We start from the raw sequence: 12,996 nt of genomic DNA, 5'->3' as shown, positions 1-12,996 counted from the left end.
TTCCTGGCGCTGGGGCTCGGCTTTCACTTGCTCGAGAAGGTGACGGGGGGTCCCGGGGATCGCATCCCCCCTCCCCCAGAGCGTGTGTGCCCCCCCCCGGCCCCCCAGCCCGGTGTCACCCCCTTTGCTCTGCCCACAGAGCTCCTGAGCCGCCGGCGGCCGCAGCCCCTCCCCGTGGCCTCGGACCCGGCCGGGACCCCCCGCTCCATCCCCGCGCTGATTTTGGAGGGGTCGTGTCCCCCCCATGCCCCACTGTCACTCTGCCCCCGCCCTGCTGCTCCCAGTGTTCCCAGGAAGGCTTCCCTTACTCATTTTACAGGAAAGATCCTTCAGGGCGTTCTGGCTGCTTTAGGAACACAGTGGCACCTCCAAACGCCCTGGCACCCCCAGAGTTCAGGTCGGGTGTAAAGAATGAATGGGGAAATAAAGAAACACCTTCTGAAGCTGCTGAGAGAAACCAAGATGCCCCAGGTACGGCTGCTGCCATTGGCTTTGGCAAGAAGAAGAGCCAGACCCAGGGCAGATATTCAATTATCTCCCCTGGAACTGATGTCTCCATTCCTCACCCTGCTCATTCTCGACCTAGTGGGGGGTGGAGATCAGGGATGTCTCTTTCAAGCAGTCGGTGGCCAGAATCCTGTCTCTTGTGAAATCTCTTCCACAGGAAGCTCAGCTGGCACAGACCCTGCCTGGGGACTTTAAGGGAAGTTACACCCCTTAACAGAGATGAACTTAACATCTCCACAGACTGAGAACATCCCAAAAGATAACGACAACCAACAAAACATCAACGCCCATCAGCAAACATCAAGGAACAGCTACCCCAGACACTGCCCCCGGCACAGCTGGAGACCCCTGCTCTGGAAAAGGCTGAGAAGGAAATCAGGGAGTGTGGACCTAATTAACATCAGAGGCCAAGCAATCCGGGGCCAATAGGAAACTAAATACTAAGAACTACCCAACGTGGAACCAATGAACATTAAACCTACGGATTTCTATGGGTTTAGACTGCATAAAGTTGAGGAAAAATTGAGTAAAACTCGTGTGCCTTGGAATGATTTTCTCTGCACACCCGGGCTATGTGTCCATGAAATTATTTCTCTTGCACATCCTGGCCAGAATAAAGTAATGCCTTGATCCTACAACACTGAAAAGGTCGTTGGAGAGTTTTTGTTCTTCCTGCAGTTTCTGTGACAAGATGACACCATTAGAATGTTTTTTCCTAATAATCCTAATTTGGTACTGTCAGTTGGGTTTGGGCCAAAGGTGTGAGAGTCAACTTTTAGTCCGAGGAGAAGTAGCAAAAATCTTTATTGCTCTGGGGCATTTATGTGTGTGTGTGTGTGTGGCTGTTAGTGATGGCAGAATTTCAGAATGAGTTTTTCGATGTTCACGTTTAGGTTGCATTTTGCAAAACTGGAAGAGCTTTAAAACTGACCCTTTTCCTAATAAACAGTTAAAAAATACTAAAGAAAAAAAGAAAGCTGCTTTTGGGGGCCACTTGTGAGTCACCTGATGGCTGCCCTGGAAGAGAAGCTTCCTTCCAGGCAGCCAGCAGAGGAGCTTTAGAAATGCAAATTAACTCTGCTGGGGGAAGTGTGCACAATGTCCCAGGCTCTCCTTGCCTGCCACAGGAATTGGGCTGATTCCCTCTGCCCCTCACCCCAAGCTCTGCCTCCCTGCACAGACGGAATTTGCATCGCTAAAGGCAGAGCCCACACCGAGCATCTCTGACCCTGCAACAGAAATCCCTGAAGCTGCAAAGGAAAACAGCAAACGGAGAATGTTGGGAGAACTTCACTCACAAAAGCGGGGGGGGGGAATCATCCCTCTCCCCACTCCAACATCTGCTGGCACTGTCTGTGTTATACAGGGCGGGTTTGACCACTGGGCTGCTTTTGCTGCCACAAGTTCAGCGAAATCACTTGGGAATCCAAGGATGTGATGATTTAATCAGAGAAAAGCGGTCAATTGATGCATCCCTGGCATGTCTGGGAGCGCCCAAAAACGGGAAAAAGATGAATGGCCACCAGAACAAATCCTACAACACCATGGAGCAGCCCCTGGGAACCCGAACGAATTCATACCAGGTGCCAGAGAACCACTGATCATTTCAATGCATCATTAGATTACAAGCTGTCCTCCAAATCATAACCAAGCACACAGCTCCAGCTCCTGACCTTCTCACCCACCAATCCACTCCCATGAGCAACGCCACATCTCACCCTGGGATGGCATCAGATTCTCTTCCAGCAGAAGGACCAGGAGGTTGTGGAAAATTAAATGACTCAAGCTGCTCTTGGCAAAGAGATGGCCAAGGAAAAGTGGTGAAACAGAGAACAAAGGAAATAAGAAAGCAGCTCATGTACCGCTCCAAACGTGGAAAGGATGGGATTCGGAGATAAGGAAGTAATGGGAGAAACCATAAATTTCAGAAAATGTTACTAACTGAAACGAATTGCTGCTCAGCCAAGGTCCTGCTAAATTCCTGAACTTCCCGAAGAAGAACAAAGACTTCACAGAGCCATGAATATTGGATGTTATACAAAGAGGAGGTGCACATTAAGGGGCACATGCAGCAGGCGGATCGGGAAGTCTGTACCTTCCAAGGACCTCAGCCACTGGGGAAAAGGACACGGAGATGCGGCCGGGCAAATCGGGACAAAAAGGAGGCTGCGTCCTCCAACACTTGGACAGACCCCACGGGAAATGCCCCGTGGCCTCTCCCTTTGCCCAGGAATAAAGTTACTTTTACAAGACTCCTCCGGCTCCTCTGGGCACACAAACCTCTGGCCACGGGAACTTTCCCGCACACTCCCGGCCACGGGGCAGCCACCTCTGTCCTACCCACAGCAGCCGCGACGAGCCAGCGCTGCTCCGGCACCGGCTCCTGCCGAGGCAGCAGCGGGAAGGAGACCGCGGGCAGCCGCTCCCGCAGCGCCCTCACGCCAGGGCCAACACGGCGCCCACACGGCACAACGAACCCGCCACAGCCCCCTGCCGCCCCCTCCGCCCGCAGCCAGCCCCGAGCCCCGCCAGAACCGAGCGCGGCTCCCACCTGCGCTGGGGCCGCCTCCGAGCTCCGCCGCCGCCGCCGCCTCAGCGGGCTCCGGCCGCCGCCGCCGCTCCCGGGCCCGCACCGACGCTCCGCCAATGGCGCCTCTGCTGCGCCACGGCCGCCCTGCCGGCGGCTCCGGGCCCAGGCTGCTCCCCGCTCCGACCAATCAGCGCGCCAGAACCACGACTGACGGCAGCAGCGCCCAATCGGAGCGAGGGGCGGGCTCTGCACACGGCCCAGCCCCGCCCCGCGCTCCCAGCGCCCCCCGGGCTGCGTGAGGGGAAAGCCGCAGCTGAGGAACAGCCCTGGAACGGGCCCGGCCCGAGCCGCCGTTCAGCTGAGAAGAGAAACAAAGCTCTCCGCTGCTCCCGGCCCGACCTGCCCAGCCCTGCGTGTGGGGTGGCACCGGCTCCTTGGGAAGCCCTGCAGCCTCGCTACTCCCGCCCCTAAATCGGAGCATCAGTGCATAGCTTTGATTTCCCCGAGAAAGGGAAAACCGCCCCAAACCCCTCTGGCTGCGTGCACGAGGGGAGAGATTTGTGGCAGAAAACTCCCAAAGTCGTTTTTCCCCGCCTTGGGAAGAACAGCCCAAACCAAGCGGATGTCCCGCAAACGGGGGACCCCCACAAGCCCCTCACAACCCCCGGGGCTGGGCTGGCCCTGCCTGGATGCCGGGAGACACCAAAACCGCTCTGTCCCTGCCCTCTGCTACTGCACAGGGACAGGAAATACAAGGAAAAGCCCAGCAGCTGAGAGAAGGACCGGGAGAGATCCCGCCCCGAGCACCGGCACGGGCACAACAGACCCAGCCTGAGCCCAGGGAGGGAATTTATTACCAACCACATCACAGCAGCACAAGGAGAAGGCAAAGAAATCTCTCCAACATCTTCCCCCCACCCAGTGGGGATCACCCGGAACGGGGGTCACCAGGGCTCTGCCCCACGGGGGTCACTGGGGATCATCCAACGCCGATCCTCCCACGGGGGATGGAGCTGGAGCAGCGCACGAAGCTCTTCCCGCACTCGGGGCACTCGCAGGGCTTCCCTTAGCGGTGCCTCCGTTGGTGTTGAGCTGTGGTTGAAACCCTTCCCACACTCAGGGCAGCGGAAGGGCCTCTCCTCTGTGTGTATTGGCTGATGTAAGGGGAGATGATTCCCCCCAAGGGGCTCAGCTTTAGCGTCCTGAAAGATCCAAACATACACACAGAAAAAAATCCTCCCAGGACACTAAAAGATATTTGGGGCTCGGTTCTGGAATCTGCCAGCTCCAAACACTCCCCAATAAAAAAACCCTCTCAGGGACCCCCTAATAGATTTGGGACGAGCTCCCCCTCCCCAGCCACCTGCAGGATGCCGTGGGGGGACGCTCCCGGGGCCGGGAGTGCTGCGGACACAGCGGGCACTGGAACCTCCTGCTTCTCCTTCTATTCCTGTTCCTGCTCCTGCTCCTCCTTTTCCTCCTTTTCCTCTCTCCTCCACCTCCTGCTGTTCTCCTCCTTCCTTATCCCGCCTCCTCCCCAGTTCCTGCTTTCTGTACATTTAGAGTGGAGAACTTTGCTTGTTTTTAGAACTAGAACAGAGATCCCAGAAGGAACAATCCTTGCTGGTTTTAGTCAGCAGCATCAGTGACTAAAGGTCGTGATTCCTTTGTTTTGGTCCTGTCCTCGTTCCTCCTCAGTGTTCAGGCTTGGCTATGGGCTGTCCTTGTGTGCTGCATTTTCTGGGTTCCTCTTGGATCCTTTGAGCAACAGGCTGTGCCCCGGGAGGATCCTTTGTGCTCCTTTGTGACAGAGGAGAACCTTCCAGGCGGTCCTTGCGTGAGCTGCTGCTGTGATGTCACGGGAACGCTGCCGCGTCCTCGCCGTGTTCCCGTTGCTGTGGGGCACGGAGCCCTCAGTGTCCAGAGCGGCTCTGGGCACCCGCTGCTTGCCGGAGGATCCTCCTGCCCGAGGCATTCTCAGCAGCCAGCCCAGCCCCTGACGGGTGTCCTTCTGTGCTTGCAGGGGTACAGTCTGCGACGTGTGCAGCACGGCCAAAATGATCCAGCAAGCGGTTGCTGCAGTTTGCACTCTGTACTCTGTGGCTTATTCGGGCTATTTTTTAGCCCACTTGGCACGTAAGTCGAGGTTTTCCCTGGGTGCAGCATCGGTGCCTTCGGGCTTGCTGGGTGCTTTCTGTTCTCCCACTGGAACTGAGCTGCCTTTGTAACCAAATTGCCATTAAGACACCGTTGGTTTGGGAGAGCTCCTGCCAGCAGCTGCAGCTGAAAAAGGGGGTGTCTGCAGCCAGCGGGGCGTGCACAGCATTTGCAATGGAGCCGGGGGGGTTCTGTTCCCTCAAGCGCAGAGTCTGTGCCAGCGGAGCCTGCAACTCCCTCCGGTGGCTGCTCCAGCCAAGAGCTGACACAGCCCAGGATTCTGTGCTGTTCTCTTGCTTGCTGTGCGAAGGGACTGTGGCTCCTGGAGGGATGTTGTGGAAGCAAAATGCTCTCTCGGGGTTGCCTTGCTCCGTGGGAGTTCCCACCACGGGCAGGTTTTTCCTAACAGCATCTGGTTCGTGTTCCCTGTCCCGTTGCAGGGCACCTCACGCGTGGATCCCGAGCAGCTCCTCCTTCGGTGAGTGGGAAAGGAACCTTTGGTGGTCGGAACTGTGCAGAGAGTTGTGAGCTTGGCGTGTGGCAGTCGAGCGCCAGCCTGGGAGGCTGAAGGAAAGTTCCTGCCAGTGTCTTTGCAGCAGCAGCAGCAGCAGCAGCAAAGGGATCCCTGGCACTTTTCTCCTTCTCTGCTGAAGAGCTTTTGAAGAGCTGCAGGTCTGGTTTTGCAGGCAGAAGATTGCTTGCTGGCTTTAGCCACGGTGGAATATGGAATGCCCAGCAATAAGTGGCAATGTCGACTTTAGCCCATTCCTAGTCTGAACAGCTCCGAATCCCATTTCTGCTTAGTGCAGCTGGATGTGTAGCTGAGGATAAATAAGGCGATAACTGAGATAGAACTTCCCATCCCTCACGCTACCATCTGTCCACAGGGCACAAAAGCAGCATCAGCTCCTCCTCTGGCTCCCTCTGCTTCCAAAGAGGAGGCCAAAGAGGAGGAAGACAGCAGTGAACTTCCCCCCATTCTGGGGGATGATGGTGAACCTCCCTCTGTCCCGGGAGATGAGGGCAAACATCCCACGGGTTGGGAATACAACAGTGAGGCTCCTGTGGTGTGGGGCGAGGATGGTGGACATCACCCGGTGTGGGACGAGGACAGCGAGGCTCCAGCAGCATGGGACAAGGACGACGGACATCTCCCAGCATGGGACGAGGACAGAGGACATCCTGTGATTTGGGAAGAGGAGGCTGCAATTCTCCCGGCATGGGAAGAGGATGGCAAACATCCTGTGGCTTGGAAAGAAGACCAGGAACCCGTTGCATTTTGGGAAGAGGATGGGGAACCTCCCTCTGCTTGGGAAGAGGACACTGAAGCTCCCTGTGCTGCGGGATCCTGGGCTGAACATTCTGACAGCAGCACAGCCCTGCAGCCAGAGGGCAGAGAGGAGTGGTGCCTGATGCAGCTGAGTACGTCCGCTCTGCTGCTGTGTGCCAGAGCAGGGTGCTGCGTGTGTGTCTCAGCATCAGCTGCACCCAGGCTTGCTCTGCAGCTGAATGTCACAGAGTCATTTATTGTCCTTGCCCAGCTGAGACCAAGGGGCTCCCGGCCCCAGGGAGTGGGGCTGCATTTTGGCCCTGCTGCAAGGCGGGGTCTCCGTGTGGGAGGGAGCGTCTTCCATGTGGTTTCTTTCAGGGAGCACCGTGAGCGTGGGGGAGCCTGCCGAGAAATACCTGGAACTGGAGCAGATCGGCCAAGGGTAAGTGCACGGCAGTTACTTCTGCACAAGCAGGGGCCAGGTATTTGCTGGTGCAAGATCAAGTGAGAAGCCAGGCAAGCTGCAAACAGCTTCAGACGCTGGGGCACGATGCTGCTGTCTCTCAGTGCTGATCAGAATTGGTAACTGTGGTCAGAAGGCACCGTCAAAAGCCCCTGAGGCTGGCAGTGTCCTGCCTGCAGCAAGGAGCAGGACCTGGAAGATCTTCTGTCCCTGGAATTTGATTGCCTGAAAGAGCAGCTCACCATCTGGTGACTGTCAGAAAACAGTTCCAAGAAGATTCCTTTCAAGTATTTTGTTTCCAAAAATATCCACCGGTCAGGATTATCTACATAACGGTTTAGAAACAGAAACCAGAGATGAACTAATAAGCGCTCTTTTCAGCACAGGTAGTAAACCCCGTACATTCAGTAACAGGCACAGAGCTGCTGCACTCGAGGGGAAAATGCATCAGCTGCCTGATGGCAGGGCCCTTGTGGATCCTGCAGCTCATAGGCAGGAGATGGAAAAGGATGAAATACATTCTTTTCCAGTTCTTTAGACACCCGCTCCCACCCTAGGTTTTGGACTAAAGTAATTCAGCGTGGACATTTGGGATTTGCTCCAGCCCTTTTCCTTCGTGTTGGGCCTCAGTTTCCTCTCGCACACCTTGCGTGGCACAGGGCTGGTGGCTGCTGCGCTGCTGTTTGAAGGGTCGATGCACCCAGGTGTTTTGTAAAGGCTGCAGGCAGCAGAGATCTCCTGTCTGGGCTGGCTTTCACTCCCAGGGCCTAAAGCGCTGCTTCTTTCTTCTCTGCTGTTCTGTCTCCAGGGCTTTCGGAACCATTTATAAAGGACTCGACAGGGCCACTGGAGGAGAGGTCAGTGTCACCACGCCCAGCGCATTGGGCAGCTCTCGAGGGCTTTCCCCTCTGCTGGGAGCTGTGGCTGCAGCTTTGGGGGGCCAGCAGAGCTTTCCTGCACAGGCTGTTCCTCTGAAGGCACAGCAGTGTCAGCCTGCAGAGCACGGCTGGGACAGACTTGAGCCTTCTGAAGTGCCCAAAGGAATGCAAGGAGGGCAGCGGTGTCTGTCAGAGCAGGGCACGCTGGCTTGGTCTTCATATCTGAAAACATCAGTGCATCAGCTGGTGGAGGCTGAGGCCTAATTTATCTTCATCCCAGCCTCGGACAGGAACACCGTTTAGCAGTTTTTCCATCCTGTGCTTCATCTTCAAAGGATACCTCAAGACCTAATTAAGGAGCGATCCTGCTTGGCATCAGTTTGGGGTTTTAGTCCTACTGCAGCTGTTCCCAGAGAGAGGGAGAGGAATGAGAAGATGGATGTGCAGAGCAAAGCTCTCCCCTAAACCCTGCAGCTGTGTTTGGGTCTGGTGTGAGTGACAGCCTGTGACAGGGATCATCTGAGCAACGTTTGTGCGTGTTTGCTCTGTTGTGCAATCCCAAAGAGAGCAGTTGCATTTGAAATCATGACCAAATCCCACAGGATTGCTAAAGGGTTCCCGGCTGTTTTGCTCTGTTGTCGCAGAACCAGAATTACTTGCTGCTTGCAAAATGTGTTTGAATGATAATGAGAGTGGTGGTAAACTAGGGCTGTTTGAGAAGACTGCAGGTGCAGAGAATGTTGTGAGAGCTTTGAGGCTGAGAGCTGAGGGACCATTTCTGCAGAGCTTCCAAGGCCAAATGTCTCTGGTCCTGTGTCCTGTAAGCAGCCCCGCAGCAAGCAGAGAAATGGGCTGTGGGAATGTCACTTGCTGAGCCCGGGTGTCCCATCCCAAGGCAGTTTGGCACAGCCCGGCTCCGTCGCTCCACAAAGACTCGCTCTGTGTTTGCTGCGGCCTCCTGCCCCAGACTCCTCCAGTTCAAGGGCCCAAATGTCCTTTCAGGTGGCCATAAAGAAAATGAGTCTCAGAGGGCAGAACGGGGAACGAGCTGTGAATGAGATCCTGGTCCTGAAGGACAAGAAGAACCCCAACATTGTCAGCTCTTTGGACAGGTGAGTGCTTCAGCTCTTATCCCGTGCACAGGCCCTGCCTTAATCTCTCCTGGCATCCGCAGTCTGTAGCCTGTTTTGAAAAAGCCTCACCCGGCCGTAGCTTCCCAAAACAACAGCCTGTCAGTTCACTCCCTCCGTGTGCTTTTGTTGCTTTGGTTTGGTTTTCACTTCAAGCTGACCCCATTTCCTGGGTCTTACAACAAGAGCTGATAAACCCTGTCAGAAATTATTTCCCTTGGCTTCTCCTTCCCAACTCTTTTCCATTGCTGCAGATGCCAGGAAGACCAGGTTCTTGTTTCCAGAAACGCCTCAGGTGCCCATTTTGCAATGGCCTTGCCTGTTTCTGAAGGGACTTTCTGCAAGGTTTTCCAAACACTTGACCACTTTTGTCCTAAGTGCCGCACGGCCTCCTGCCCTGGATGACTCTGGAAGTTGTGTTGCCTTGTTCTGGAGGGAACGGTGGAACTGCTGAGTTCAGATGCTGAACCAGCTGGGGGCAAGTGTTGTGGTTCCACATTGATCTGGGCTGTTGCTAAACTGCATTTTTCACTTGCTTGCCATCTAAGGCCTCTCCTTTCCCACAGGCGTCTCCTTCTCCTTTAGACTGTGCAGATCCCAAGGACTGTGCAGCCTGGCAGGAATGTCTCTGCATTGGATTCTGTCCTCATTTACAAGTGACCTGGAAACAAAACTCCACTCGAGGCTTTTCCATCGGGGAATTGAGCAGTGCACGTTCATCTCCATGCCATTGTTTGCCTCTTCCAGCTTCCTTGTTGATGAAGATCTCTGGCTGGTGATGGAATACATGGATGGAGGAACTTTGCAGGACGTTGTCAGACAGACACGCATGGCTGAAGGAGAGATGGCAGCTGTCAGTCGGGAGGTGAGGGATCCTGCTCGTGCTTCCCATGGCTTGGACACAATGCTCCTTCCAAGCAGGGCCTGAGAACAGGAGTGGCTCCATGCTCAGAGCTTTGTTTCTGTGTTGTTTTTATGAGCTGGAGAAGAAAGAGCCTCTGAAGTGAACGGCGTGCCAGTGTCACTGCACTTCCACTCTGCTCTTTCCTGCTGTTGTGGGACTCTCTGTCTTTTTTGATTTGATTTGCTGTTCTCAGCTTTGCCTTGAACCATTTGCCTGGAGCTTGTCTGCACTGCACTCCTGGCCTGTCACAGCAAAGCTGCTGCTGGCAGAATTCTAAACTGTCCTTTCTTGTGTGATTGTGTATTCCAGCCATCGATCTCCACCCTCGTGTTTCTTGTTCTTTCTCAGTGTCTGCAGGGCCTGGATTTCCTCCACTCGAACTGGGTGATCCACAGAGATCTGAAGAGCTCCAACATCCTTCTGGCAACGGACGGCTCTGTCAAGCTGGGTGGGTGTTCGTGGTCAGGCACGGCGCTCCCGGGCTGCGGGTGTGGGGCTGCTTCCCAGTGACGGCCAGAGCCCCACAAGTGCTGCTGGTGGCGGTGCCCGGCCCCTGCTGGCAGCTGAGAGCGGCTGCCCCATGCAGAGAGCTCAGGAGAGGAGCAGGGTGTCAGCAGTGGCTTTGCTCTGGGTATGGCCCTTGCAGAGGGGCGGGAGTTGGAATCTGAAGCTTCAAGGGAATCACTAAAAGCCACTGCATGAAAGCTGAGGGTTCCTTTAAGGGTCCACTTCCATCTTGCCTTGGCTACAGCCCTGAGGACTCTTCCAGCTGGATTCAGCACTGCATTCTCAGACTGAGTGTGGGCAATCTTTGTGCTTGGTTTCCTCATTCCAGCTGCCTTTGACAGTGTTTGTTTCTGTCCTCAGCTGATTTTGGCCTCTGCGCTCAGCTGAGCCCTGAGCAGGAGCAGCGCAGCTCCATGGTGGGCACTGCTCACTGGATGGCCCCAGAGGTTGTGACCAGTTCTCCTTATGGCCCCAAGGTGGACATCTGGTCCTTGGGCATTGTGACCATCGAGATGGTGGAAGGAGAACCTCCTTACTTCGAGCACACGGCGGCCATGGTAAGAGGCAAATTTCCCAGAGTTTGCAGAGGCCTGTGAGCACAGAGGGACCCCGCCCTGGGAGGAGCAGCCGGAGGGCTCTGCCCTTCGGGAAGGGAATTCCCAGAGGATTGGAGCCTGAGCACAGACCAATATTCTGCAGTCTCCAGAATTTGCTGTAGGTTTTAAGGTGTTGCAGCTCTTCTGTCTGTGAGGATGACCTGAAAACATGAAGCCAGAGCATCAGCTCTAATCTTCTCTTGCAGAAAACCCCAGACCAACCCCAAAACCCACACCCAAAGCCAACAAATTTTCTGAAGGAGTTTCTGAAAGAGGTTCTGTGAGATGAACTCCCCCTGACTCTTCTCACTGGGGAACTTGTCTAAAACATGAAGATGATTGTTTAACATCCCCATAGTCTAACATATTTCTTTCCTAGCCCAAGCTACTTTCTCCATGTCACCAAGCCTGAGCTTTCAGCAACCCAAACCTCAGGTTTCTTGCCTGGCAGTTTCTGGGATGGAACATCATGAATGCATTTACTTGAGTGTCAGTGGCACTGCAGGGATGCCTTTGATGTAAGAATCCTTGGAAATAACACAAGCAGACTCTTGCAAATGGCCTGTAAAGCTGGTGTCCGTATTTGGAGAAGCAAAATGGGCTATTTCTGATGGAGGTTCCAACTAACAAAGTCAGCCAATGACATTGGCTCTCAAGGCAAGATCATCTGGATGTTGGAATGGCTGTGGCTGCAGCAGTGTTTGGCTTTTTTGGTTGGCATAGAAAAATGAGCTCTGAGCAGCATCTCTGCCAGGGAGGAAACTGTCCCCAGAGACTGGGGCTGAGAAACTGGGGTCGCTGTGAGCACTCGTGGGTGTGAAGGAAGCTGGCAGAGCTTTTTCAGAAGTGTTTGCTTTTCGCGCAGGCTCGCTGTCTGATCCGGCAGAACGGGACCCCGCAGCTGCAGGAGCCCAGGCGCCTGTCGGCTCTGCTGCGGGACTTCCTGGAGTGCAGCCTGGAGCCGGACGAGGAGCAGCGCTGGTCTGCCCAGGAGCTGCTGCAGGTGGATGCGAAGCGGCTGCAGGGGAAAGAGCAGCGCGAGGGAGGGGTTTTCTCGTGGGGCCCCCCTCCAATAGTCTCCGGTCTCGCTGCTTTGCACATGCAAAGCCAGCAGAATCCTCGCCTGGTTTGGCTTGGCAGGGTCCTTTGCAGGTCATCTGGACCAGGTGCCCCGCAAGGAGCAGGGACATCTTCAAGCAGATCAGGTGGCTCAGAGCCCTGCCTGACCTGAGCCTGGATGTTTCCAGGGAGGAGGCACCTCCCACATCTCTGGGCACCCTCTGCCCGTGTTTCCCCACTCTTCTGATTAAAAAATTCTGCCTCACATCTAATCTGAGCCTGCTTCCCTCTCCTGAGTTTCAAACCATTCCCCTTTGTCCTGGTGCAACAGAGCCTGTGAGGAACTTGACTTGGGAAAGTAACAGTTCATTTCTTTCTTTTTCATCCTTTGGGCAGCACCCATTTTTATCATCAGCCAAGCCTCTCTCCAGCCTGAGCCCTCTGATCACCACAGCAAAGCAATTGAGGGAGCAGCGGAGGACCTGAAGCACCTGGGGACAGCTTTTCGTTACAGTAGTTAGAACAAGTGGATAGTTATGGTAGTTAGCACTGCTAGTTAGTTATGGTGGTTAGGACAGCCTGGTAGTTCTGGCAGTTTTTTGAATAAAAACTCTGTTAAACCTCAAATCCCTTGATGTGTCCCTTCCTTGTCCCCCTATGACTCAGCTGCCCGGAGCAATGCGAGGGGAGAGCGGGCCCAGCCTTGCCCAGAGCTGAGCCCCAACAGAGCCCCGGCAGAGCCCAGAACAGCCTCAGCATCGGCAGAGTCAGCCTGGAAGGAGGCGCCTGGAGCCTTCTCGACTGCAGCCGACTCTTGTTTACAAACCGCATGGGGTGGGAAATGCCACTGGTTCTGCCAGAGGCCAGAGGGGGCCCGGGGAAGGCCCAAATGCGAGGGACAAAAACCTGCCCAGTGCTGAGAAAAACCACGCCTTTTTCCCCTCTCACATCGGCCAAAACATTGAATCCTAAACCAAGTCAAACGGGGCAGGGGA

At 55.1% G+C, this 12,996-nt stretch overlaps 1 protein-coding gene across 1 annotated transcript; it reads left to right on the top strand.

The window, feature by feature from the left end:
• Positions 1 to 3,153: 3,153 nt before the first annotated feature.
• Positions 3,154 to 12,561, top strand: LOC309583828 (uncharacterized protein; the record flags this gene model as incomplete). The annotated part of the gene is made up of 10 exons (XM_082299655.1): positions 3,154 to 3,332; positions 5,061 to 5,173; positions 6,047 to 6,616; positions 6,843 to 6,906; positions 7,736 to 7,784; positions 8,808 to 8,917; positions 9,683 to 9,800; positions 10,188 to 10,287; positions 10,707 to 10,903; positions 11,808 to 12,561. 10 exons carry the CDS (start codon positions 3,154 to 3,156, stop codon positions 12,171 to 12,173), a joined length of 1,866 nt encoding a protein of 621 aa, XP_082155781.1. The 3' UTR covers positions 12,174 to 12,561.
• Positions 12,562 to 12,996: the final 435 nt, after the last annotated feature.

The sequence above is a fragment of the Coloeus monedula genome (genome assembly GCF_965178545.1).
Source record: "Coloeus monedula genome assembly, chromosome: 33".
Taxonomy (NCBI): Eukaryota; Metazoa; Chordata; class Aves; order Passeriformes; family Corvidae; genus Coloeus; species Coloeus monedula.
Note: the sequence above shows the minus strand (reverse complement) of the source record. Positions and strands in the feature narration are given on the sequence as shown.